This window comes from Orycteropus afer, unplaced genomic scaffold (assembly GCF_000298275.1).
Source record: "Orycteropus afer afer isolate SDZICR_OR568_19922 unplaced genomic scaffold, OryAfe1.0 scaffold00020, whole genome shotgun sequence".
Classification (NCBI taxonomy): Eukaryota; Metazoa; Chordata; class Mammalia; order Tubulidentata; family Orycteropodidae; genus Orycteropus; species Orycteropus afer.
This window is the reverse complement of record NW_006921607.1, coordinates 7191468-7218368: the sequence shown is the minus strand read 5'-3', so window position 1 is coordinate 7218368 and position 26901 is coordinate 7191468. Positions and strand designations below refer to the sequence as shown.

General features: G+C 46.6%; 1 protein-coding gene across 1 annotated transcript; it reads right to left on the bottom strand.

Annotated features, from left to right (window-relative positions):
• On the bottom strand, positions 1–24121 carry POFUT1 (protein O-fucosyltransferase 1). Its single transcript, XM_007934542.2, has 7 exons — positions 23989–24121; positions 21948–22069; positions 17318–17500; positions 16051–16163; positions 8322–8514; positions 3255–3497; positions 1–189 (listed from the first exon to the last, which is right to left on the bottom strand). The coding sequence occupies exons 1-7, from the start codon at positions 24119–24121 to the stop codon at positions 1–3; spliced, it is 1176 nt and encodes a 391-aa protein (XP_007932733.1).
• Positions 24122–26901: the final 2780 nt, after the last annotated feature.

Below are 26901 nucleotides of genomic sequence, written 5' to 3'. Positions count from 1 at the left end.
TCAGAACTCGTCTCGCAGCTGAGGGGGCCTGTCCATGCCAAAGAAAGAAGATGGCTTCCCCCGAAGGTCCCGCTCCCGTTTCACGAAAGCAGTGAAGGAGGAGACACAGTTGCCAATGAAGTGGTCGGCTTGGCCAAGGATGTACAGGTCAATCTGGGCCACCTCAGGCTTCAGGCTCACCACCTTCACCTACAGAAGGAAAGGCAGAGTGAGTGGATCAGCCAAGGTGGCCGGCAGTCATGGTGATCGGCTCAGCAACTTCACCATAGCCCCAACCTTCTTCCCTTGAGCTGACATTACAGACACAGAAAGACGATCAGAGGGGGTGAAGATGTCGAGCCGGGTGTCTGAGAGGTGTTTCCCACCTGCTGCCCATACCCATGTAGAACACCTTGCCCCCAGCACCTTTTCCCCACCTCTAGTCTCAGCTGCAAATGCATCACTCATTCACATTTGTGTCTTTGCTTGGGCTGTTCCCTCTGCCTGGAATGCCTTTCCCCACTGTGGTTGTTAAGGTTACGTGTCAACTTGGCTGGGCCTGGTTGAGTAGCTGTGCAGCTGGATGTAGTAGTCCCCGTGATGAGACTGGTAATCAGCTCCACGGTGGAATCTACTGTGAGCAGCTGAGTAGCTGCCTTAGGGATATAGTCTGCTCCTGGTATTGTTAAGAAGCTTTAGGAACGGCACACTTGAATCCTGCATGTAGCCGAGTTGTTATGCAGCAGCTTGCCATGTGGTCTGCTGATCTCGGGACTCTTAATGCACTTGAATCAATGGCCTGCTATGTGGTTTGGTTAATACTGGGGCTGTGCCTTTTTACTTGTTGATCTTGGGTTTGTCAGCCTTAGCAGCCAGCAGCTGCCTGAGTGAAGAAAGCCTTCAGCTTCAGTGGGCCAAGAACAAGATGCAGAGCTGAAGCCCAAGGTCAAGTGGCTTTCACCCAGCCCCTAGAGCTGGTATTTTGAACTCGGACTTCTAGCCTCCTAAACTGTAAGAGTTTGTTAAAAACTCCTGCTTGTTAAAAACCACCCATTTGTGGTATTCTCTGTTACAGCAGCATGAAGTAACCAAACACCCATCCATTAAAGTCTTGATCCTACTCTCAAGGCTCAGTTCACAGTCTATCTTTCTCATAGTCTTAGCTTGATGGGCTCCCCCCATCAAGCTTGTGTTGACTCAACAGTCCCCTACTTATCCAGTTCTGCAGCCTGGATGCTCCTTCCTCTCCCACACACCCCACCTCCAAGACGAAAGTCCAGCCCACTCCATCCCCAGATACCCTGCAAAGGAGTAGTTATCAGTAGCTCCGGCTCAGCACCAGCCCAGCTTCACGGAGGAGCAAGGGTGAGAACAGTGGCACGGGAACAGGAAATAGAGAACAGTTAAGTGGCTTAAAGTGTCACAAGCGCATCAATTCCATAAACTTACCAAAAAAAAACCCAAAACTCCCTGGGACTCTCCAAATGCCTTACCTTAGTACAGACGTGGGGGGTGTGGGCAGAGCTGGGGCTGAAAGAGCTTTGCTGTCATACAGAGATTTCTGATAGAACAAAGCACCCATGTCATTTAGATCGTAGCAGAGAGACAGACCGGCGCAGGCCTGGCCAAAATCCCCCAAACAACTCCACCCACACTCTGAAACTTACCCCCTCTGTGTCATACACACTATATTTAGCTCTGGAACCTTTTGGGTAAATTCTGTCCCTTCTTGGGGCTTTGGGTTCCTCAGCTATAAAATGCAGGGGTGGGGTTAGAGGACCTCTCCCAGCTCTGATGTTCTATCTAGAAAATAGGGGGTGGGAGACCAGAATGCACTGACCCAGCACTTTCTCTATAAATTGGGGCAAGAAAAAGGGAGCCTCTTGATAGAAACCCAAGGGTACTCACTGCTGGGAAGCAGTTGTCAGTCTTTTAAGGTCTACTGGGTGCATGGAGGGCCTTCCCCCACTCAACAGAGTTTTATTGATGATGATGATTAAGTCAGTCAGTTTATGCATACATACTTATTACCCACTCTTCACTGATAACCACTTACCAAGCACGGTCTACTATCCATTCATGGACTGAACATTTGTTATTTACAGTTGCCTTAAGCATTTACTGGGAGCTCTGATGGCGTAGTGCCTAAGACATTTGACTGCTAACCAGAGGGCTGCCGGTTCAAACTCACCAGCCACTCCTCAGAAGGAAGGCTGGGCAATCTCCTTCCGTATTGATACTGCCTCAGAAACCCAAGGAGGCGTCGCTAGGAGTCAGATCTGACTTGACGGCAGTGAGTTTGGTTTTGGTTTTAAGCATTTACTAAGGAGCTCTGGTGGCATAGTGCCTAAGGCATCAGAAGGCTGGCGCTTCAAACCCACCAGCTGCTCCGCAGAAGACAGGCAGGGCAACCTACTTCCATAAAGATTTACTGTCTCAGAAACCCAATGGGGTCGTTATGAATCAGAATCAACTTGATGGCAGTGGGTTTAGTTTTTTTGGTTTTTAAGTATTTACTAAGCACAAGAGTGCCTTCTCTTTATTCTTTAAGCACTTATTTCTTTTACTGATGATAACTAACTTTAGCGAACACTTACTATGTACCACAAACTGTTTTAACTGCTTTACCCCTGATCTTTATAACCATGCTATAAGACATGTACTACATTGTTAGTCCTGTTTTACATTGAGGAACCAGAGCACGAGAAGTGAAGTAATCTGTGCAGGGTAGCACAGTGACAGAGCCCCTGGTCTCTGGCTCTGGAGTCCATCTCTTCACCTTCTACTATGCTGGATCTCTTCTAAGGGCCCACATGTTATGTGCTTCTTCACCAAACATTTACTGAGCACTTACTATGTGTTAGGTACCGTCCTGACACTGGTGATGGTAGGGTGGGAGTTTGCCCCTAAGGAGGTCAAAGTACTCAGGCTAGATGCCAAGGAATTTAACAGTGATTCACCCTTGAAAATCTTGCCTTCAAAGAGCTCATAACTCCTAGGAAGAAATAAGACATGCTGCTACAGTCCATGAGCGCTCTCAGCACAGACACTCATTCAGGAGTGGAGGGAGAAGGGAGATCTGCAGTGGGGTCTGAAAGGAGGGTAAGAATTAGAGAGGGAGTGGCTGTCCAAGCAGAGGAAATGGCCCAGGCAAAAGCCTGGAGCTGGGATAGCATGAAGCACGTAGTGGGAGCAGTGGGGACATCCAGGTGTTTTCTTGGATCCCCCTCCCACTGCAAACCCACCTAGCACTCCACGTGCCACTCTCAGCATACCTTCCCTGTGAAGAGCTGCTGGATTTCAGGCACATAGCTCTCAGAATCCGTGGCGATGTAGACTGACTTGGCCTTCAGCGCCCTCACCCAGAGCTTCACAGCCCGCCGGATTTCCTTTAGGTCAGGGAGGCACATTGTCATGGTGAGCGGGGCAGCTGCACTGCGGCTGTAGCCCACACACTGCGGTGAGGCCATGAAGTGGGAGCCCGCAGTCCCGTCCTTCAGCATGGTGCAGGCATTCTTCTATGGGGGGCCAGGGATGGGCACACAGTTACAGACAAGCAACCACTCCTGGAACCCCAGGAGCAAGAACTGATTAAGCAGAAAAGGCAGGCTATACAGGAGGCACTCAGCCAGTATTTTTTTCTTTTTTTAAGTATTAAGGGGAGAGGAGGAAATGCACCAAAATAGTAACAGTGATTATTTCTGGGTGGTGGGATACTGATTTTTGCCTTTTTTTCTTTAAATTTAACTTATTTTGTTGTTGCAACTATATACAGCATAACAGACACCAAGTCAACAGTTTCTACAATTTAGTGACATTGATTACATTCTTTGTGTGAATAATCCCCTCCTTTTCTGAGTTGTTCCTCCCTCATTAACATAAACTCACTGCTCCCCAAGGTTCCCATCTAATCTTGTATAAAAAAAGTTGTTGGGTTGCTGGTGAGTTGTCAATTTGACCCCTTTAGATAGTTCTTAAAACACCATAATGCACTTTTTTTTACTAGTTAACCTAAACTATTGTTCAGTTTTAGGAGCTCTGGTGGTATAGTGCCTAAGGCATTTGACTGCTAACCAGAAAGCTGGTGGTTCAAACCCACTCCTGGGAAGGAAGGCTGGGCAATCTACTTCTGTAGTGACATTGCCTTGGAAACCCAAGGAGGGGTCGTTATGAGTCGGATAGACTCGATGGCAGTGAGTTTGGTTTTATGGTTTTTTATTGTTCAGTTTTAAGAAAACTTCAGGGGATATTTTTGGTTTAAGCTTTAAAATTATCTCAAGGCAACAGTTTCAGGTATTCATTTACCCTCCATGGTTCCAGGAAGGGTAGTGTCCATGAGTATTTGAAATTCTGTTCTGCATCTTCCCCCTTTTGTTCAAGACTCTTCTGTGGGATCTTTGATAAAAATGCTGAGTCATGCTACTCAGGCATCATCCAGTTCTTCTGGTCTCACGGCAAAGGAAGAAGTTGTTCACAGAGGCGATTAGCCACACATTTCATATTCTCCTCCTGTTCCCGACTTCTTGCTCTGTCGTCTCAGGTGAATAGAGAGTAATGACTGTGCCTTGGCTAGCACTGACAAGCTTTTAAGACCTCAGGTACTACACAAGGAACTAGGAGGTAAAAGAGTAGCAGTAAGCATGTTGTTAGGCCAACTGGCATGTCCCATGAAACCATGACCCTAAACCTGCAAACCAATCCCATAAGGTGTTTGGTTGTAAAGGAGCAGACTTAGCAGCTCCTTTTTTTTCTTCTTCTGTCAGTGTTGTAAACGCATCTATCACACAACTTTTGTTAATTCAATTTTTTACAGGTGTGCAACTTACTGACAGCAATTATAATAATGGGCTGTGCAATCCAACCCGTAATCAATGCTCTCTTCTCATCACCGTTAACCCTCCTTTTCTCCCTCCCTCCTGCCTCCGGTAACCACTAATCAACTTCGATCTCCATATATTTGCCGTTTCTTGTCTTTCTATGTAAGTGAGGTCATGCAATATTCACCAATTTTATGACTGCCTTATTTCACTCAGCACAATGCCTTTAAGCACCATCCGTACTGTAGCGTGTATCAACTCTTCATTTCTCTTACAGGCTGAGTAGTATTCCATTGTACGTTTGCACAATTTGTTTATCCATTCATCTGCCGATGGGCATTTAGGTTGTTCCAATTTTTGGCTATTGTGAATAGTGCTGCAATGATCACGGTGTACAAGTCTTTTGCTAGTCTCTCTTTTCAACTCTTTTGGGTATATAACTAGGAGTAGAATTGCTTGGGTCATTGGTAGTTCTGGTTCTAGTTTTTTGAGAAACTGCCACACTGTTTCCACAGCAGCTTTACCATTTTGCATTCCCATCAGCAATGATATGGGTTCCAATTTCTCACAAATATGTTATTATTTTAATCTTAGCCATCCTCAAAAAAATAAACCAAACTCAAATGTTTAGTGGATGCAAGATACTAATCTGCTCAACTCTTTCATTTCATATTTTTTTCCCATTTGCTTTAGCTACTCTCCATTCAGGAGTAAGTTTCAGAGTCTCTTCTGACATCCATTTTGGTCTGCTCTTTCTTTCCTATCTTTTTAATGACCTGTGTCATCCCACAACTCCTTTGGTCTTCAGTTACTGGTGTTCAATGCATCAAATCTATTCTTCAGATGGTGTCTAAATTCAGGTCATAAACTCAAGGCTGTGTTTTGGCTCTCGTGGATTTGTTTTCATTTTCTTCAGCTTCAGGAGCTCTGGTAGCTAATGCCTAAGGCATTTGACTGCTAATGAGAGGCTGGCTGGCCGTTCAAACCCAACAGCCACTCCTCGGAAGAAAGGTTGGGCAATCTACTTCTGTAGTGATACTGCCTCAGAAACCCAAAGAGGGGTCACTATGAGTCGGATGCAACTTGATGGCATTTTTTGTTTTGTTTCATCTTCAACTTAAATTTGCATGTGAGCAATTGATGGTCTGTTCCACAGTTAGCTCCTGGCCTTGTTCTTACTGATGATAGTTTTTCCATCATCTTTTTCCACAGATGTGGTCCATTTGATTCCTGTGGATTCCATCTGGCATGGTCCATGTGTATAGTTGCTGTTTATGTTGTTGAAAAAAAGGTATTTGCAATGAGTAAGCCGTTGGTGTTGCAAAATTCTATCAGATGATCTCTAGCACCAATTCTATCACCTAAGCCATATTTTCCACCTACTGATACTTCTTTGTTTCCAACTTTCACATTCCAATCACCAGTAATTATCAACGCATTTTGATTGCATGTTTGGTCAATTTCAGACGGCAGAAGTTGATAAAAATCTTCAGTTTCTTCATCTCTGGCTTTATTGGTTGGTACATAAATTTCAATAATAGTAATATTAACTTGTCTTACTTGTAGAAGTATGGATATTTTCCTGTCACTGATAGCATTGTACTTCAGGATAGATCTTGAAATGTACTTTTTGATGATGAATGTGACACCATTCCTTTTCCATTTGTCTTTCCTGGTATAGTAGACCAAATGACAGTATGATTCCAAATAGCCAATACCAGTCCATTTCAGGTTACTAATACCTAGGATCCGGAAGGAAGATGGGGCAATTTACTTCCGTAGTGATACCGCCTCGGAAACCAAGGAGGGGTTGCTATGAGTCGGGTGCGACTCAATGGCACATAACAACAATAACCAAAGAAAAAAGGAAAAAAAGAAAAAAACTCACTGCCGTCAAGTCGGTTCTGACTCATAGGGACCCCTCCTTGGGTTTCCAAGGTGGTATTGCTATGGAACTAGATTGCCCAGTCTTCCTTCTGAGTGGCTGGTGGATTTGAACCACCAGCCTTCTGGTTAGCAGTCAAATGCCTTAGGCACTATGCCACTAGAGCTCCTTTAGCCATCCTAGTGGGAATGAAATGCTATCTCACCATAGCTTTGACTTGTGTCTCTCTGATGGCTAATGATGCTGAGCATCCTCTCCTGTGTCCGGTGGCCATCTGAATGTCATCTTTGGAGAAATGTCTATTCAAAGCCTTTGCCCACTCCATGATCAGGTTGTCTTTTTGTTGCTGTCAAAGTTTTATATATGTCTGGGTTATTAGATTTTTCTCAGATATATGGTTTCCAAAGATGGGATATTGTTTTCTTTATAAAATTTTTCTCAGGCAAACTGTATTATCTGGGACTTCCAGGAGAATTGTGAACAGTGGTGGTTACCATGGACAGCTTTATCTGATTGCTGACTTTAGTGGGAAGGCTTCTGATAGTGCTCCATGAAGTATGATGTTTGCTGTGGGTTTCAGAGAGATAGCCTTTATCAAGTTAAGGTGGGTCCTTTCTATTTCTGGTTAGTTACAAGTTGGTATCATGAATGGGTGTTGACTTTTATCAAATGCTTTCTTGGCCTCTACTGAAACGATCATATGATTTTTCTTCTTTGGGTGTTAATAGTAAATTTCATTGCATTCCTGAGATAAATTTTGCTTGCTCGTGTTGTATGTTTTTTAACACACTATTGAATTTTACGTGCTAATATTTTACTTAGGGTCTATATGCCTACGTTTATAAGTGAGCATAGGTGGTAATTTTCTGAGTTGACCTTACCTGAGCTTAGTATTTATGTAAAGCTATATATACATAAAATGGTTAGCATCCTGTATCTTTTTATGTTCTACGAAAGTACAGATGGGAATTATTTGTTCCTTGAAGGTCTGGCGGAAACCACCCATAAAATAAACTGGAGGGCAGAGAGGGAGTCTTGTGAATAGATGTGTGATTGCCTTTTCAATTGACTATGGGTGCATTTTAATCTCATTTCTGTAGTTTTCCAAGTTTTCAACAACGAGCATTTCTAATACACATACAATCTTCTTTTTATAAATTCAGGAGACTGTCTGTATTAGTCCTGCTCATTTTTACAAGGAGGAGAATCTGGTAAGATTCCTGCACATTTAAACAGCCTCCAAATTCTGGGCCGATGACATCTTCATTTTTTAGGTGTTCCACCCAATCTCCAATAGCTTGTCTTTCAACAAGGAATCTGTTGGCTAAACACTGAGCTAGGGCCCAAGTCTCCTGGACTGCAGCTCTCTCCCTGGCTATGCTGCCTGACCTGGGGTCTAGCTGTAAACCTGAGTTTATCCGTTTGCAAAATGAGAATAAAAAATGGCAACTGTTAAAATAAGAGCTGGCAAACAAGCACTGTGGGGTCACACTTCTGGCACATGCTGCGGTGGATCATGGGACTTGGTCCCGTGGACTTGTCTGAGAGAGAATTCTCTCTGGTGCAGTTTCCAATGCCCTCTGGCCTGGGCCCTGCTCAGGGATATGTCTCAGTCAGCCCGTGAGAGGAGGGGGCATTACCCAGTCAGAGCCGATGCGCAGGTGAATGCCCACATAGGGCCGGACGAGGTGGGTGTGGATCTGGGCCTCTCCTGTTCTCACCATCTCATCTGACCACACCATGTACTTCTGAAGCGGTCTATGTTCCTCCAGGACAGGGAACTGGGCCGGGGCTCCGGGCAGGGCAAGCACCGGATGTTCCTCTGGGGAAAATCTAGGCATGAGATGGAGTAAGGGGAAGTCAGAGGGAGGATGCACAGAGCCTGGCTGCCCCTACCCCCTGGGAAATGGATGGTGTTGCACCATGCCCCAGAGACCGTGCAGAGAGGCCCCTGTAACATGCAAGAGGCACAAGAGATTGTGAAATCCCAACGGGCTGATAAGAAACCTTGGCGGCTGCGGCGACAGGCATAATATGCAATCCTGTCCCGCCACATGGAATTTATAACTCTCTTTGCTTGTCTAACAATTAAAAATTTACAGTAGAGCATTCCAACCTTTTGTATGTCATGCTGGCTTCTAATCTGTGGGTGGTAATTCACTCCAGGGTGGGGTGTCTGGACAAGCTTTTGCCCTTTTACCCACATGGCGGGGTTGGCATGTGTAGCTGCTTACAGAGGGTGATGGATGGGGCATGCTCACATGGAATGTTTCCACATCACCCACTTCACATTCAGCCCACAGTCACTGACTGCCTACTGTGTGCTGGGACCTAGGGGAGAATAAGCCAAGCATGGCCCGTGCTCTCATGGGATGAATGAGACGTCGGCGACCCCCTAATCATATCCTCCCAGGGACTCTCCTTCCCCCTTGGCATATTCTGCACTTCTGTAATTATTTCATGTCTGTCTTTCCTGTTGGGCTCAGGCCTCTGAAGGCAATGGCCTCAGTGGGTTGAGAACAGTATCTGGCACATGGAAGAGCTCAACAAGTAAGTGCTGCCTGACTAAATGAGAAGCAAACCTGTGCTCCCTAAACCCAGCCTATACCTAGCAACACATAACAACTCGCCACTCCATGACTTGCAGTGCACTTTCAAACCCCAGGTCTCTGTAAACTTCTTCCCCTTGACCTAGAATGCCTTCCCCCTGCCAGGCAAAATCCTTTTCTTAGTATTATGAAATATGTAGAGCCACTCTGGAGAAAGTGTGGTACTTCCTTATAAAACTACACCTGTGCTTGCAATATGACCTAACCATTGCATTCATTTATCCCAGAGAAATGAAAAATTATGTTCACACACAGAAAACCTGTGTATGGATGCTCATAGCAGTTTTATTTGTAATACTAAGAAACTGGAAACAGCCCACATATCCTTCCACAAGTAAAGAGTTAAACTGTGGTACAGTCATACTGCGGAATACTACTCAGCAATAAAAAGGAATGAAATATTTATGCATGCAACAACCTGGATGGATTGCAAAGGAACAAAGCTAAAAAGTTACACATTTCTCTGTAACAGGAATGGAGAACAGATTTGTGGTTGGTAGGATTTAGGGATGAGGAGGAGGATGTGCAGGGAGGCAATACAGGATTCCTTGTGGTGATGAAGTGTTCAGTACCTTGCCTGTGGTGAATACATATATCTATACATGTGATAAAATGATATAGAAATACATACACACACAGAGAGATAAGAACAAGTAAAACTGGAGGAACCTGAGTAAGACAAATGAACTGTATTAATGTCCATATTCTGGCTCTGATACTGTACTGTGGTTTACAGAATGTGACCATGTGGGGAAACTGGGTAAAAGACACACAGGAACTCTCTGTATTATTTCTTACAAATTGCATGTGCAGCTACAACAACCTCAATAATAATTTCAATTAAAAACTATGAAATGTGTCAAACTATAAAAAAATAATGATTCACATACCTGTGAACCAAAATAGCAGATAGTAATACTTGGCTTCACTTTTTTTTTAAGATACATATCTTAATAAGGCTCAATCCTGCCATCTCTTCCCCTTCTCTTTTTCTCCTTCCCGTGTGTTTTTATGCATGTATTTTAAAAAATCAAAAAACTTTTTACACAGTGTACTAGTTCAGTGTCAAGCCAAACTGCCTGTTCTAATGCTGACCAGGCCACTTACTAACTGGGGAGGTGATGTAACCATCCTGTGCCTTGGTTTCCTCTGTATAACAGAGCTGGTAACGTTTCCTACTTCACAGGGCTGTTCAGATGATTAAATAGGTTACCACAAAGAAAACACTTAGAGCACTGCTTGACACAAAGAAAGAGCTCAGAAAATCCTGACTATTAACATCATGTTGCACGTAACCTAGCTCAACTTTTTTTTTCAATTTAACTTTATGTTGACTACGTGGATCATGCAATCACGTCAGCTTCTCTTTCCGTTTTCCATTTTGTGTAATAAACCACAACCGACTGCTTTATTCTCCTTCTAGTGAACAATAAGGTTGTTGAGATCTTTCACTCACGCCACAGCGCTGCAATGGACACGCCACTCATTCCCACACCCCCTCCAAACGTCTTGCTCAGCAAACTCCCTCTGAACCTCTAAGACCAGCCACCACTCCCAAGCCTTGGGCATCTGGGGAGGGCTCCCTGGCCCACCTCTCCTGCATCACCCTCTGCAAACAATATGCTCAATATATTGTTCCCTGTTTGGTAGCCCCGTGAAATTGGGACGGAGTGTTCTCATTCCCCATTACACACACACACACACAGGTCCAGAGCCTGTGCCACGGAAATGACAAGCAGGAGTTCATCGATGGCCTGGCTCTATGTAACATGTGTCTTGTTAGACTCCAATTGTGTGTTTACATCTACATATACATTACGTGTACATATATGGGAATCTCACTGAGCCTTATTGGAAATGTTCCAATTGCTTTATGTGTATCCACTCATTTGAGTCTCAGCAGAGCCCTGTGAGGTAAGCATTACTGTTATTCTCATTTTATAGATGAGGAAACTGAGGCACAGAGAAGTTAAGTGTGCCCAAAGTCACACAGCTAGGAACTGAGGGAGCTGGGATTTGAATCCAGGCAGTTTTCTCCAGAACATGTTCTTAACCACTACACCTCAGTCCCATCTCGCCCACCCCAGTCAAGGAACAGCTCAAAAAGCTGGGAGAACGATAATGTGTGGATGGGCTCAGGTAGCTGTCACCTTCATGTCACAAGAATGGTTCAACATGATGGTCTACTGCCTTCCAACAGTACACATACAATGAACATCAGTTGAATTAATCTCCACCAGGGTATTCACAGACTCAGAACCAGCAGAGCTAGAAGGATCCTCAAAAATCACTTAGGAGTGAAGAAATACTCCTCCCCATCTTCTCACAGAACCTGATTTTCAGCTGACTACACAGCAGCTCAGAATAAAGATACTTCTCCGTACTCCCTGTGGCTGTTGTTGTTGTTGTTAGGTGATGTGGAGTCGGACCTGACTCATAGCAACCCTTCCTTGGGTTTCCGAGGCAGTATCACTATGGAAGTAGATTGCCCAGTCTTCCTTCCGAGGAGTGGCTGGTGGGTTTGAACCGCCAGCCTTCTGGTTAGCAGTCAAGTGCCTTAGCCACTATGCTACCAGAGCTCCCAACGGCTAGTTATGGCCAATGGGATATAAACAGAAGCGGTATATGGGAATTCTGGGAAGGTGCTTTACAAAGGCAGGGCTGCACCCTTCTTTCACTCTTTTGCCCTTCCAAATGTCTGGGGAACTAACTATATGGTGGCCAGAACTCCGTCAGCCATCTGGGTTTATGAGGTGACACTGAGGAGAAAAGCCAGTACTGGGACGGCTGAGCAAAAAAGTAGAAGCCTGACGACACTGTGAAGCTGCCATTTATCCCTGGACCACAAACCCCAGCACTTCTTTTACTTAGACAACAAATTTCTATGCTGTTAATCTGCTGTTATTTTGGTTTTTCTGCTACAGGTAGCCAAATCTCAGCCTGATATACCTAGACCTGTGGTCTACAAACTTCTTTTACCTTACCCGAAACCCTGATATACAAAAGGGCTATTGGTAGAAGGAGGGGGAGACGTGGGGAGTGAGCCTTTCCATTTGACCCCCATCCCTGCCCCCATGAAGGCCCAGAGACACTTCTCAAGGATGCTGAGAACAGTGTGAAAACCACTGATCCTATTTGCTGTCTTCATTTCACAGAGCGAACAGCGAGAACAGAGAGGGGGCAATCTGCCTCATCATGTCAGAAGCCACAGAAGGGCTTCACCCTTTTCCATTCCATTCTGCCCTACACCCTGCCCCGAAAGAACAACTTTCTTCAGCAAGCAAGCACCAACCATTACAGAAAATATTTAAAATACATACCCCCTCACACTCACCCCTATAAACTACTCACAGGCTTGTCAGATTATCTTACTGCAGCCTACAAAGCCCTGCACGGTTTAATCCCTGCTCACCTCTCCAATCTCATCACCTGCCTGGCAGATCCAAGATGGCCACCGATTTTTTGAATTTCCTTCCACTCAGTGGGGTCTACGCCCCTTCCTAATAGCATCTGGCAGAACCAGCACTGTACTGGTTCCCAGGCCCAGGCTGTGAAGGACCAGCAGCTCCTACTTCCTGTCCTCTTGGAACACTCACTCTCTGGACGCACCCTCTCAGAGAACAGCTGCCATGTCAGAAGAAACTCAAACCACATGGAGGGGTCAGGTGTACACATGCCAAGCTCCCAGACAAGAGCCAACATCACCTGCCGGCGGTGAGAGACAATTGGGGAAAAAAAGCACCCAGCCAAGTTTACAGACGACTCTAGCCCCAGCTCACTGCACCCACCTGAGCCCAGTCAAACCACAGAACTGTGAGAAATAATAAACGATTGCTGAGCCACTAAGATTTGGAATGGTTTACTACGTGGCAATAAATAATAGGAACTCCTTACCACTCTCCCCCTTGATCAACCACATCAGCCACATCAGCCGCGCTGGCCTCCTCTCTGTCCTTGCCCATACAAGCTGGTCTCTGCTGTGAAAAACTCCTTCCGTCAGCTCCTTGCCGGGCTGCCTCCTCATCCTTCAGCCCTACCTCTGGTGTCAGCACTGTCAGTTGCCTGTCACCTGTGTACATCCCTTACAGCACTCGTGTAATTCTGCAACTGTCTTATACATCTGTTTATTCACTGTCTCCTCCATCAGACTATGAGCTCCATAAAGGCAGAGGCCTTATCTGCTTCATTCTTACCTGAATCCCCAGCATCCAGCCCCGTGCCTGACACTTCAGAGATGCTCTTCAATGTGTTAGAGAAAGGACAGTGTGGAGTCAATAGCTGCCCAGCTGGCCCTAACTCTTTCAAACAATGTCCACCTTCCCTTTCCCAAACACTCAGCTGTAAGACACAAACTCCCTCAAGCCCTAGCACATGTGATTTCTACAACTCCATTGAGTTCAAACAAGGCTATGGGGCAATGCACAAGGGTTTCAGCCACGTCTCCCAATGGCTGCATCCACACAGCACTGTCCTTACTGTCCTTTCCCTTCTGACTAGGACTGTGTGCATCTTCCAACATTCAGAACTTTGCTTCTGGAGCTATGTTTATAGCTCGTGGCATTTTTTTTTTTTCATACCGTCAATAGGTGCAAATGTCGGCAATAGTGGCAAATCTCATTCTTTGAGGGCAGATCTGTCTCTTAGTAATAGCTCTAAGGCACTCAGAGATGAATGGGAGACCCCAGTAGGTGATCAAATGAGAGTGTCCTATTTGGGATCAACAGTGAGAGGGATTAGCATCTGCCTCGACTGAGAATCCTCAGTAGCTCACCAGCTAGCTCTGAAGGCAAGTCTCCAACAGGAACCAGCCACACTGTTAGAGCCACAGCTGTTTTCTCCATGGTGATTAGGAAAGTGTGCTCTGAAATCAGGCTGCTTGGATTCAAACCCTGCCTCTGCCACCTCAAGCTGCATGACCCTGGCCAAGTGACTTCACCCCTCTTCCTTTTCCTAATATGTAAAATACAAATGGCAGTAATACCTATGCCACAGATTTGTGGGAGGTTTAAATGGTTAATACTGGTAAAGGCTTAGAATGGTGTCTGGCACAGGGTGAGCACTAAATAAATTTTTTTTTCCCCAATTGCCACTGAATCAACTCCAACTCATGGCAACCCTGTGTGTGCTAAGAGTACAACCACGTTCCATACGGTTTTTCAATGGAATTTATTTTCAGAAGTAAAAATAAGTCTTAGTTCTTCTTATTAGGAGCTCTGGTGGCCTAGTACCTAAGGCATTTGACTGCTAACCAGAAGGCTGGTGGTTCAAACCCACCAGCCACTCCTCGGAAGGAAGTTTGGGCAACCTATTTCCATAGAGATACTGCCAGAAATCCAAGGAGCAGTCGCTATGAGTCGGGCCCAACTACAGGGCAGTGGGTTTGTTTTTTTTGGTCTTATTAAAGACTCACATAGAGATCACAGCTGCTCACTCAACACTGACATGATCTTGGGTAAATTATTTAACCTCACTGAGCTTAGTTTCCTCCCCTGTAAAAGGGAAATTAATAATACCCATTTCATTAAATTCTTCAAAGCCTTGAATAAAATAAAGCATGAGAATAATAACAGCAATAGCTGACACTGGTTGGCCACTCACTGCGGCTATACACCGTATGTCCTATGAGGCAGCTACCTTTGGTGCTCCTTGCATTACACCAGAAGAAACTCAGGTCAGAGAGTTAGAGGTGCTTGCACAGGGTCACCCCGCTAGAAAGAGGCAGTGCTGGCTCAGAGCTCAGGACCGTCTTATTCTGGGAACCTCTACTTATTTCTCTACATGAGTCTCTTTCTGGCTTACGAAATGCCAAGTGCTATGTTACATACTTGTTGTTGTTGTTATGTGTTGTCAAGTCAGACCCAACTCACAGTGACCCCTCCTTGGGTTTCCGAGGCAGTATCACTACGGAAGTAGATTGCCCAACCTTTCTTCTGAGGAGTGGCTGGTGGGTTTGAACCGCCAGCCTTCTGGTTAGCAGTCAAGTGCCTTAGGCTCTACGCCACCAGAGCTCCTTGTTACATACATAGCGTGTATGAATTCACATGCTCCTCACAGCTTTTGAGCTGCCTAGACCCCAAGTCTGACTTCTAAATCCATGCTCTTTACTGTCATGCACTAGCATCAAGGTCAGGTGCGCTATTTTAGTTATCTCCATTATAACCAGGCTGTAGCTCCCTGAAGGCTGGGGCTGGGTCTACTTCATTTTTATACCACTTTTGGCCCTTGGATATTGTGTCTCATACATGGCAGACGCTCTATAAATATTTCGTGGTCTGTGCCTGTGACCTGCTAACCTATTTTTTCTTTAATAGGGCCTACTGGAACATAATTAATAAAGAACAGCCAGTAATTATCAAGATGACATCATTTCTCAGTCTGCACCTGAAGTTCTTCTTCTCTACAAGTTGCTTCCAGTTTTCACCTTGGGAAGAGGAAGGTAACAAGGGAGTGATTCTCACGCCTAGAGAAGGAAACTGAGACTCATGAGACCGCACAATGTTCTTTTTATGACATCCCTTATCAGTCAATAAACCCTTGCTCAACCTTGTGGCAGGTCAACATCCCACCATGTCAGGCGCTGAGATGGGGACAGATCACACAAGATCCCAAGTTCAACAGACAGAGCAGCCACACCTTCGGTCTCACACATCAGGGTGGGGTAGAGGGGTGAGGGCCAGCAGAGGTGCTCAATGCCCATGGGTGGCCAATTATGGGCCCCATGCCCTTCCCCCAAACCCAGCAAGCTGCCCCTTCCAAGTACCTCTGGATCCACTGGTTCTTGTAGGATGCACTAAAGGAAATGCCTGCAAAAAGTTCTGACTTGTTGAAACTCACATGAAACTGGTCCCAGAATGGGCCAAAGGGGTTTCCTTCCTGCAGAAAAAGAGAAGTAGAAGATTCATTGCTGGGGAGGGAAAGCTGTCAGGGACGGGACCAGAGAACTGCTAGTGGGGGATCCCTGGGTAAGCTGACTCGGAGTGAAACGCCCTCACTGGTTGGGCTGGTAGGAATGTCACTTTGTAGCTCTTGACTGGGGGCTAAGGTGAGCAGCTGGGCCTCCAGTCTGGTGACTGGAAGATGTCCACCGTAGTGTCCGAAGGAGCTTTCCTCCTCCTATGCCACATTCTGCCTACCTAGCAGCATCTGTGGGGGTCTAGGGAGGAAGAGGACCTTGGATTGAGGACTAGGGCTGGAGCTTCCAGACTTTCAAGACCAGCTAATCCAATGCACTCATTTTCAAGATGGAAACCAAGCCCAGAAAGGGCAAGACACTTACCCAGATTACACAGCAAGCAAGGCCAGTGTTGCAGCTGTAAGTCAGGTCTCTTTTTACAAAGTTCACAGTTCTTCTGACCACCCTCCTCAGACTTTAGCATAAGCATCAAAAGACTTATTTGGGGATTGTTTTATTCCCAAAGTAGTAGAAACTTTAGAATATCTACTAGTAAAATCTGATAGCCCCTCATTTGCCTATTAAGAGGCAAGAAAGTATACAAATTAAGAGAATGGAGCCAAATTACCTATGAGTGAATCCCAGCTCCACTACTTATTTGCTATGTGACCTCGGGCAAGGCATTGAACCTTTCTGTGCCATACTCAACTTCCTCTCTATAAAATGGGGGGAACTAATAGTACTTCCCTTGTGGAGTTGTTTTTGAGGATTTAACGAGTTAATATGTGAAAAGCTCCTTGCATGGTACCCGGCACAAAGTAAGTGCTATGCTAGTAGTACTATTACTAACGTAGCACTTATTGTTTGTTTACAAGCACTCTTACATCTGGTCCACAGGACACCTTATGAAGGAGGCAGAGCAGGGATGGGCATCTCTATTTTGTAGGTAGAAATAAAAGCTCAGAGAAGCAACGTCATTTGCCTAAGGTGGCCAATGCCAGAAGTGGGGCTTAACTCTCCTCTTTCTATTCTAAGTCCTTCTGGTGCCTTCCCCCACATTGTCCACACACAGTGTCTCAGGGGCCTAGGAGACAGGGAATGGGCTGATGGGGTCTCCCAGCCTCACAGGACTCACCTTCATGGGGCAAGTCTTTTTATCAGGGCTCCGCTGTGCTGCCACCTCAAAGCAGTATGCCACTCGTTTTTCAGGGGGCCAGTGGGTGGGTGCCAGCTTCTCCATGAAGTCCTCTAGGCTGATGACCCGATGGTAGGCCTGGAGGGGCTCCAGCTTAAAGTACTTCTGGTAGGACACATGGAGCTACAGGAACAGGAGGAAGACGAGGCACAGAGGCCCCTTGTCAATGTCCCAGTGGCTTATTATTAAATAAGACCATACACTCTAAGACCCAAACAGTTTAGACTATATGCCAACGAGAAACTTTTGACAAAAGACACCAAAATTAAGAAAGAAAACAGCCTGGGAAAAGATATTCACAAACTAAAGACAAAAACAGTAATATACCATGTGTTTAAAAATGCCCACTGGTCTATAAGAAAAAAGAGAAATGACTCAAGAGAAAATAAGGACAAAGACAGAGGTGAGCCAACTCAGAGCAAAAGAAATCCAAATAAACCCCTGAATCTTTAAACCTTAGACTAAAAATATCACCCAAAGTCATCTTAAAACCAAACAACAGTTTAGCTTAACTAGTAAAAATGTCTGCCCTAAGTGTTATGTTCTTTTAGGAACTATCTCTATGGGAGCAAACTGACAACAGCAACTCAGAAAGATTAGATAGGAACCTTAGGGAGCTTATGTCAATAGGGGAGGAACAGCTCAGAAAAGGAGGGTGAGATGGTTGCACAACTCAGAGAATGTCACCAATGTCACCGAATTGTACCTGCAGAAACTGCTGAATCGGGATGTGGCACCGTGTATATTCTCAACAACAAAAAATAAATAAATAACAGAAATTCAAATACCCTCAGAAGACGGGCAATCTCACTAGTCACTGGGAAAAGGAAAGTTACGATTACACAAGACATCATTTCTCACCCATGAGAGTAAGAAAAATTTAAAGCTTAATTCTGATTGTTGGAAAAGAAGTAGGGGAACAGGCACTCTCATGCAAGGCTGGACTGTTTGGGAACAACTACTTTGGAATGCAATCTGGCAGTATCTAATAGGATTTAAAGCACTCCTCCCACTCTTAGGTATTTTCCTGACAGAAGTCCTTACTTACAATTTGCACCAGGAGATGGGTACAAGAATGCTCATGGCTACTATGCAAAGTAGCCATAGGAAAGAAGTTGGAAGGAGTCACATCAAATATACTAAATTCATAATACTGGTTGTCTCTGGGAGGAGGCGAAAGGGGAAGAAGAAACTAGGATTAGCAAGAGGGGCCAAAAGAGAACTTATCTTTTATTAACTTCATAGTATTTTCTTTTATTAACAAAAAAGATGATGCACTGATAAGACAATGTGAAAGTGGTAACTTCTAGTGGTGAGCATGGGGATGATGGTTGAACTAATCGCTGTATTTCTCTAGATTTTAAAATTTCTCTTAGAACACCATAGAATAAAATTCGGACTCATCTTATAGGTCAGTGTTTCCCAAGCATGCATGTTCCACTCATTTATGTGGTTAAAGGATTCTGCGATAAAAAGGCTCCACACAAACAGCCCCGAAAAATGCTGGGGTAAGCTGGTTTCTTTACTGTGGGACATCTCGAGGCCTTTAACATGCTAGTGTGCACTGGAATCTACAAGTTTGAGGATGCAGGTGGGATGAAGAATGGAGAAAGCAATTTCCCAAATTTAGCCACTGGGCCCTTTCAGCATGAGCCACTGACATTCTAATGAGCAGACTCTGGAGACCTTAACTATTAGCAATGAGGTATTGCCAAAGGATTGTAAGCAGAAATAATAGGAGACTTGCCTGTTTGAAAGATCACTCTCGTGGCAGAGGAAAGAATATATTGATGACAACATAGAGGTAGGGAGAGGAATTAGGAGACTACTGCAATGGTCCTTTATGTGTTCAGGTATTCATTCAGCATATACTTACTGAACACCTCTATGTGTGCAAGTAAGAGATGGAGAAGCATGGATAAGCTAACAGACGTAAGGAAGGACGAAGCAGAGGGTGTGGGGTCTGAGCGCTTACATAAAGGGAGGCACCAGGATGACCTTCAGGTTCCCAGCTTGTTACCCAGATTCACGGAGGTAAGACTAAGGCTGGAACTACAGGAAGCAACACAGGTTTGAGTGGAAAGATGCCAAGTTCAGTTTTGGCTTTGTGAATCTGAGATATCTGGGGGACATCTAAGTAGACTCAAGGGTCTAGGAGTCAAAAACACAGGCCACTCCAGTAGCGACTGGGATCTTAAAAGCTTACGAGCTGCCATCTAGATGAGACGATGGGTATCTCCTCGTCCAGAGCAAAGAAGAATGAAGGAAACCAAAAATTCATGGAAACAATTAGTCCTAGCGACTGGTACACCATCCAATCTGCAGCCTATATGACTAGTAGACCAGAAGAACTAGATGGTGCCTGGCTACCACTGTCAACCACTTGGAAGGAGATCTATGTATGAGATCCTGGATAGAAAAGGAGAACAATGTGGAACAAAACTCAAAATCATTTGGAGAAAAAAAAAGATGGGGGACCAGGTTTGCTGGTCTGATAGAGCCTGGTGGAACCACTGAGACTATGGCCCCTAGCTGCCCTTCAGGTCTGGAATTGAACCCATACCTGTGGCTTCCAGCCAAATAAAAGACAAGCATATGAGCTGAACATTTACCTTGGGTAGATACACTTCTTGGAGAGAACAATCATGGGAGAAAGAAGGGCTGCTTATGCACAGGGAGAGAGCTCAGGGGGCAGGAGTACATGGAGGGATGGACATAGGGAAGAGGTAACTATTGGGAGGAAGTGGGAGGGGAGCTGTAGCATTATGGTAAATTGTGGTCAATGTCATGAGACAAAGTGTATGTGAATTGCTGTATGGAAAGTGAATTTGCTCTGTAAATTTTCACCCAAATCACAATAAAAAACAAACAAACAAACAAACAAACAAACAAAACACAGGCCACAGGTCAGGAGAACCTGGGCCACACATAAATTTAAGAGGAGGTACATGGAGAGTGGTGAAAGACACAAGAGTCCACAGGGATTTATAACAAAGCAAATATGGTAATAATAGCAACTGATATTTATTGCCAATACTCGTTTGTCGAGAGCTCTGGTGGCACAGTGCCTAAGGCATCTGACTGCTAACCAGAAGGCTAGTGGTTCAAACCCACCAGCCACTCCTCAGAAGGAAGGTTGGGCAATCTACTCCATAGTGATGCTGCCTCAAAAACCCAAAGAGGGGTTGCTATGAGTCGGATCCGACTCAACAGCAGTGAGTCTGATTTTGCTTTGCTACTTGTCTGTCAGTTTGTCATACTGTGGTGGCTTGCATGTTGTAGTACGGCTGGAGGCTTTCCCACTGGTATTTCTAATACCAGCAGGGTCACTCATGGAGGACAGGTTTCAGTGGAACTCCCAGACTAAGAAGAATTGGAAGAAGGAAGGGATCATCCACTAAAGAACTGGCCAGTGAAAACCTTATGAACAGCACTGAAACATGCACGGTCTGATATATTACCAGAAAACTTATGAACATCCCTGAAACACTGTCTGATATAGTGCCAGAAGATGAGCCCCTGAGGTTGGAAAGCACTCAAAATACGACTAGGGAAGAGCTGCCTCCTCAGAGTATAGCTCGCCTTAATAACATGGATGGAGTAAAGCTTTTAGGACTTTTATCTACTGAGTGCTGTCTCAGCACCAGGCACTGTACTCAGCCCGACATGGATTTATTTGCTCATTTTGATTCTAAGAGGTAGGAACATAGCCATTTTCAATTGACTTATAAAGAAACCAATGCATATAGAATCCAGATAACTCACCTGAGATCGCATAGCTAAAAAGAAAACAGAGAAACACTAGCATTTAAACAGCAGATGGAGAAAGCAGAGTCTCCCAGTATAGCAAAGCATTTTCAATGGCTGAGTTTTTGGAAGTAGATTTCCTGGCCTTCCGAGGCACGTATTGGTGGACTCGAACCTCCAATCACTTGATAAGCAGCTGAGCGTGTTAACCGCTCCTACCACCTGTGGACTCCAAACTGCTGAGCAGTCAGAGCTGAAGCAGGAGCAGGGGCTGTCTTGGAAGCTTGAGGAGGAGATAAGTCCAGGAAGGAGAGAGGATCAAGAGGCCAAAGCCACTGGGAAGTCAGGTGAGATAAGAACCGTGATATGACCCCTGGATTTGGCAAGTCCAAGGCGTCTAGTGACCTCAGTGAGAACGGTCACAGTGGGGAAGAAGGAGCCCAATGAGGGCAAGTTGAGTAATTCATAGAAAGCAAGGAAGTAGAGCCAATAATCTGAACCTAAAGCCTCCATTTCCACTCTTGGCTGGTTTCCGGCTATGTGCTGCCTATTGGTCAAAGAGTGATGGGGTGAGAGGTGGACCTGGGCCATAAACTAACCTGTGCCTCTGTCTCTCCTTCAAAACTGACAATAGCCTACTTGCCTCATAGGGCAGGTGCTGGATAAATGTTAGCCATTGTTATGCCAAGGAAGTCATTTCTGGGTGGGGATAGGGCAAGCAGGAGGGAGTGAGAGATAAAGCCCAGAGAAAGAGCTGGGGGTAAAGCAATGGTGAGAATTGGAGAAGGATGGACAGGAGCTCAGGTCAGTGGGTGGTACTCACATTGGTGAAGGGAGGCTTGTGATGCTGGTACTCAATCCAGGGGGGTACAGCCAGGGTTCGGTTCAACAGTTTTGCAAATGCCAAAGAGCCCAAGAAGTGATCGGCCTGGTTCCCAAAGCGCCCTGGAAATGGTACAATGAGTGTGAGGTGAGGCCTGAGGCATTGAGGGCCTGGGCTATGCTGACCTCAGAAAGGTTAGTCAGGGGTAGGGAAGGCCAGGAGAGCAAGGAGAGTCAAGGTAGCTGGAAGCATGGGATCAAGTCGGGACTCCTGGGTCTGACATTCAAGGCCCTTTCGGCCCTGTCCCTTCAGCTCACTGTAGGTTGCTGTTTCCCAAACACGCTCTCTACTCTCCACCCCATCCCATGCCTTTGCTCTTACTGCCCCTCAGCCAAGAAGTCCCTTCCACCTCCACCTCCATCCACTTGCAAATGAAGAGGGAACTCCAGGGCTTCATTCACTGGGACCCTTTCCCCAAGCCTCTGTAGTATCCACTCCACCTCTTCTGCCTCCAGCCTTGGATCTGAGTTACTTATGGTTCTTCACTTTTCCTTGAATGTGCTTGCCCACTTCCTGGTCTTTGCACAGGCTACTTCCCTGCATATGAATGCCTCAGGGGCAGGGACGCTGTCTGATTCTTTATGAAACTGCAGCATGGCATCCAGTCATTCATCTCACAAATATTGAGAGCCACACTATGCCAGGCTCTGTATTAGGTGCTGGGATGCAGGAGTGAGGAAGAAGGACAAGGACTCTGCCCTCATGGCACTCACAGCCTAGTTGGAGACAGTAAACGTGTAAAGAAATAAACATATAGGGGAAAAAAATTGACATTTGCAAGAAATGAAAACAGTTTGGTGATGAAGAATACTCAGGAGGCAGTTACTTGGGTTAAGGTCAGGCAAGCGCTTTATGGTGACATTTAAATTGAGATCCAAAGGATGGGAAGGAGATGGTTAGGTAGAGGTGAAGGAGCAGGTATTTCAGGCAGAGGAAATAGCCGTGTGATAGAAGAAGCTGGAGGACCTAAGAATGTCTAAAGAACAGAAAAGAGATCTGTATGGCTGCAGCTGGGGAAGCAGGGGTGGAAGCCAAGATGTAGATGACTGGCAAGGGCCAAACCATGCAGTGCCCTGAAGGCCATGGTCAGGAAACTGAAAGCCATTGGAGGGTTTCAAGAAGGAATGGCAGGGGCAGTGGCGGTTCAGTGGTAGAATTCTCGCCTTCCATGCAGGCGACCCAGGTTTGATCCTTGACCAACACTATCTGGTCGTGGTGGTTTGCATGTTGTGGTGATACAGAACAGGTTACAGTAGAGTTTTCAGACTAAGACAGACTAGCATGAAAGGGCTAGGAATCTACTTCCCAAAATCAGTCAATGAAAACCTCCCGGATCACAACAGTCTGATCCACACCAGATCATGGGAATGACACAGGACCAGGCGTGGGGCTGTCATGACTTTTTACAATGATGACCTACTGCTCCATTTCAACTGTCACCCTCAACTAGCCCTTAGATTCTGCCTTACTCTGCTCAAGTTTATTTTTCCACCAATACTATGTAATTTATTATGTTTCTCTTTTATTGTTTGTCTCCACCCAACTAAAACGAAGGGTCTACAGACAAGGTGTTTTGCTTTTTTATTCATTGGTATCGCCAGCCCAGCATAAAGTAGGTACCCCATAAATATTTGTTGAATGAATTAAAGACTTCCCGGACCCAACGTGGGTAACATGAAGTCCTCCCCACTCACTCAATTACTAGATTTAGGGCTGGCTTAGACCGCACCTCCGTCCATCACTAACTGCAGGGTCTCAGGCAAAATACATAATTGCTCTCGGCCTCAGTTTTCTCATCTGTAAAATGGAAGGTTGGACACCGGGACCCCCCTCAGTGCCCTTGCAATTGGGACTGAGAGGAGTAGGCCTTGCCTCAACATTGGGGTTCGCTCCTGGACCTGTTAAAGACGCCTGGGAGGAGTGGCTCCTCCTTTCCCGGCCTCAGTTTCCCGATCTGAGCAGAGGGCTCGGGAGGCCTTACCCATGCAGGGACAGTAGAGCAGATAACCAGCCGGGTCCCAGGAGCCCGCGGGCAGCCCAGAGAGCAGCAAAAGCTGCAGGAGAAGGGACAGGCGCGGCGGCAGAGGCAACGAAGCCCACGCGGCGGCGCCCATGTCCGGCCGCTGAGCGGAGGCTGAGAAGGAAGGAGGGACGCGAGCGTCCGCCCCGCTCCCGGCGATCCCCGCGCGCCGCCCGCGCACCGTCCGGGCCGCTCTAGCCCGCGGGCGGGCGGGACCATAGAGAACCCGCGGCACCGCCCCCACCACAGCCGGAGCGCCCGCTCGCGCGGCTCCCACAATGCACCGCACAATGGCCCGACCGCCGCCACTACCGGGGCCTGAGCGGGCCTGGCTGAGCCGGAGCGCGGCCCGGCCCGCAGCGCGGGGCCCCGAGCGCGGTGAGTGCTGGCGAGGGCCCCGGGAGACGGCGGGGAGCGGGGAGGGGAGCAGTCTCGTTGCGCCCGCGCGCCCGGCACCTGGAGCGGCGGAGCCCCTTATCTCAGGCCCCTCAGCGCAGTCGCCTACCCCCCGGACTGGGGGCCCTGGCGTCAACCCGGGCCCAGATACGCCCCAGGGTGACAAAAACTACCCCTGAACCTGATACCTAGGTCTGAGGGACCCGAATAAGCCCTACTGGTCCCCTCCCTCCAAAAACCTAGAGACTCAGCCCTGAGGGTCCCCCACTCCCGACCCTCAGGCTCCCTGGAGACCCAGATAACGCGTTGCTGACCGAACCGGGACCCGGGTCTGGGGGACTCAGATAAGCTGCACCTGCTCCCTCCCCTCGGACACGCCTACTCAGACCCACATACCCCCTTCTTTTCCACTCCATAGAATCCCTTCATTACTCTCTGTTTCATTTCTCAGACCTGCATAACCTTTTTGGAGGCTTCCCTCAAATTCTTGGGTCTGGAGAGCCCCCAATAAGCCCTACCTATATTTGCCTTCTCAGTGACGATACCACCAAACCGTAGACATGGGTCTGGATCCCCATTCTGAGAGTCTCATGAAACTCAGAGAATTCTTTTCTTACTGTCCTCAGCCCCTGGAGCCCTCTAGCCCTTAGGACCCTTCTCTCGTTCTTTAAGGCATGCCTTAAAGACTGGGATAATTCGCTCCCAATCCTGGCGATACTTGCCCTTCTTCACCATCTCTGAGACCCCCCTCCAGAACTGCTCTTGATCTGCCATTCACTCCCATCTCTCTTAACCCCAATGGAATTTATTGCCTTTCCTACCACCCAGTGGGGTGGTCCAGAAGCTGGCTTGGGAGCCAGGCTGTGACTCCAGCTTGGTAGGGAAAAGGGACCTATAAGGCAGAGGATAAGGGACAGCTGCATCGGGGAAGCTGTTGGCGTTTTCACCTGCAGGTGTAGCCTGTCCACTGGCTTGTGTGTTTTTCCACCTGTCAGCCTGGAACTGATGGAGTCTGAGCTGGCCTTGAATTTCTCATGTCCCCCTCCACCCAAGGGGAGGAGGCCACCAGGTGGAGTGACAGTGGGGGGCTGTCTAGTCAGGTGTTCTCCCCATAAAAGTGGGGCTGTGGTGAGTAGCAGCCATTTGCTCAGAGCAGCCTCAGGAGTGGGAGGCAGTGGGAATCAGAGGAAATAATGAATTAAAGGGACCCCGAAGAGGGCTTGTCTACAATGGCAGAAGAACTATCTGACCCAGAGTAAATCCAACCCCAGTTAATCCTGTTTGATGTCTCTTGGAATGATGCAAGTCCTTGAGACTCTCCAGCCTCCCTGTAATTTAATTCTCCTACCACTCTGCATTGTGTGTGTGTGTGTGTGTGTGTGTGTGTTGCGGGGGTGGGGTGGGGTGGGGGGAGCAGCTATTCCCTTCCCCGTTTCCTTCCCACTGTTTTCCAGCCAGTGTGTCTTGGATTTGTTTCTGGTGCTCAGGTCAGGATCTTTCTCTCTCTCTCTCAAAGTCTATTTATAGTTTCCCAGTTGCTATTTTGGGTTCCACTTAAGGGAAGGTTCTGTCCACCCAAAGGAACAGTTCCTGGGTGGGTGTGTTTCCTCTTCGGCAGGTGTTGAATCCAGTTCTTCAGATCCCCAAGTAGCTCTTGGGCAGGAGGGATAAAAGCTATTTTAGGGTAGTCACTGAAGTGGAGCTGTTAATCCTCTGTGGGTCTCTCTTGTTAAGAACACTCAGAGATTAACCCTTTTCTTGCTGCAGGGACTATCAACAGTTTGGGGGGGAGGTTGGGAAAATTGAAGTGAGGCATCAGAAGGTGGGAAGGTGCAAGTCAATACAAAGGCAAAAATAATAGCTCCCTTTTGTTGGGCACTTAAAGCAGAGGGCCAAGCCCTGTGCTTAGCCCTTTGCATACCTGACTAAAATAATCCTCACAACAAGCCTGTGAGGTAAGTATTTTTAGGTTTACAGATGAGGAAACAGACTAATAATGGAGAAAGAACGTAGTTTCTATAGAGATGATGTAACACCATAAAAACTAGTTTCATCAGAGGTCAGCAGGCATCATGGCATATAACAGAAGATAGACTGAAAGGCAATGTGTCTCTTGGCTTCCAAAGGGCCATACGCAGTTTTTAGCAGACATTCCTATTTTGGGAATGGAGCCTTAACAATAAAAGAGGTTCCTAAAGTCAGCATGTGGAAGAACTCTGGCCCAGGAGATGGTGCTGGAGGAAGGTCAAGTAAGGGGCGGGGAGACTGGATAAAGGGGATGTGCTGAGGGTTAGTTGTGAGGGAAGAGGGGAAGGTTACATTCTGGGGAGATACTGGGAAGGGAAGGAAACTTACTCTGAGGCCTGAGAAATGACATTAAGGGAATGGGGAAAAGTACTGCTACTCAGGCCCTGTGCAGGAAAGAGGCAGATGCAATTTAGGCCTCACAGTGTGCACTGCATGTATTCAGCACACGTT

What these genes read in the sequence shown, in the direction of transcription:
- POFUT1 (XM_007934542.2), bottom strand. Translation starts at nt 24,121, where the DNA reads ATGGGCGCCGCCGCGTGGGCTTCGTTGCCTCTGCCGCCGCGCCTGTCC. An exon ending in GCTCTACTGTCCCTGCATGG is followed by an intron (nt 22,070 to 23,988) that starts GTAAGGCCTCCC and finishes TACCATTTCCAG; the next exon opens with GGCGCTTTGGGAACCAGGCC. An exon ending in AAAAGACTTGCCCCATGAAG is followed by an intron (nt 16,164 to 17,317) that starts GTGAGTCCTGTG and finishes CTTTTTCTGCAG; the next exon opens with GAAGGAAACCCCTTTGGCCC.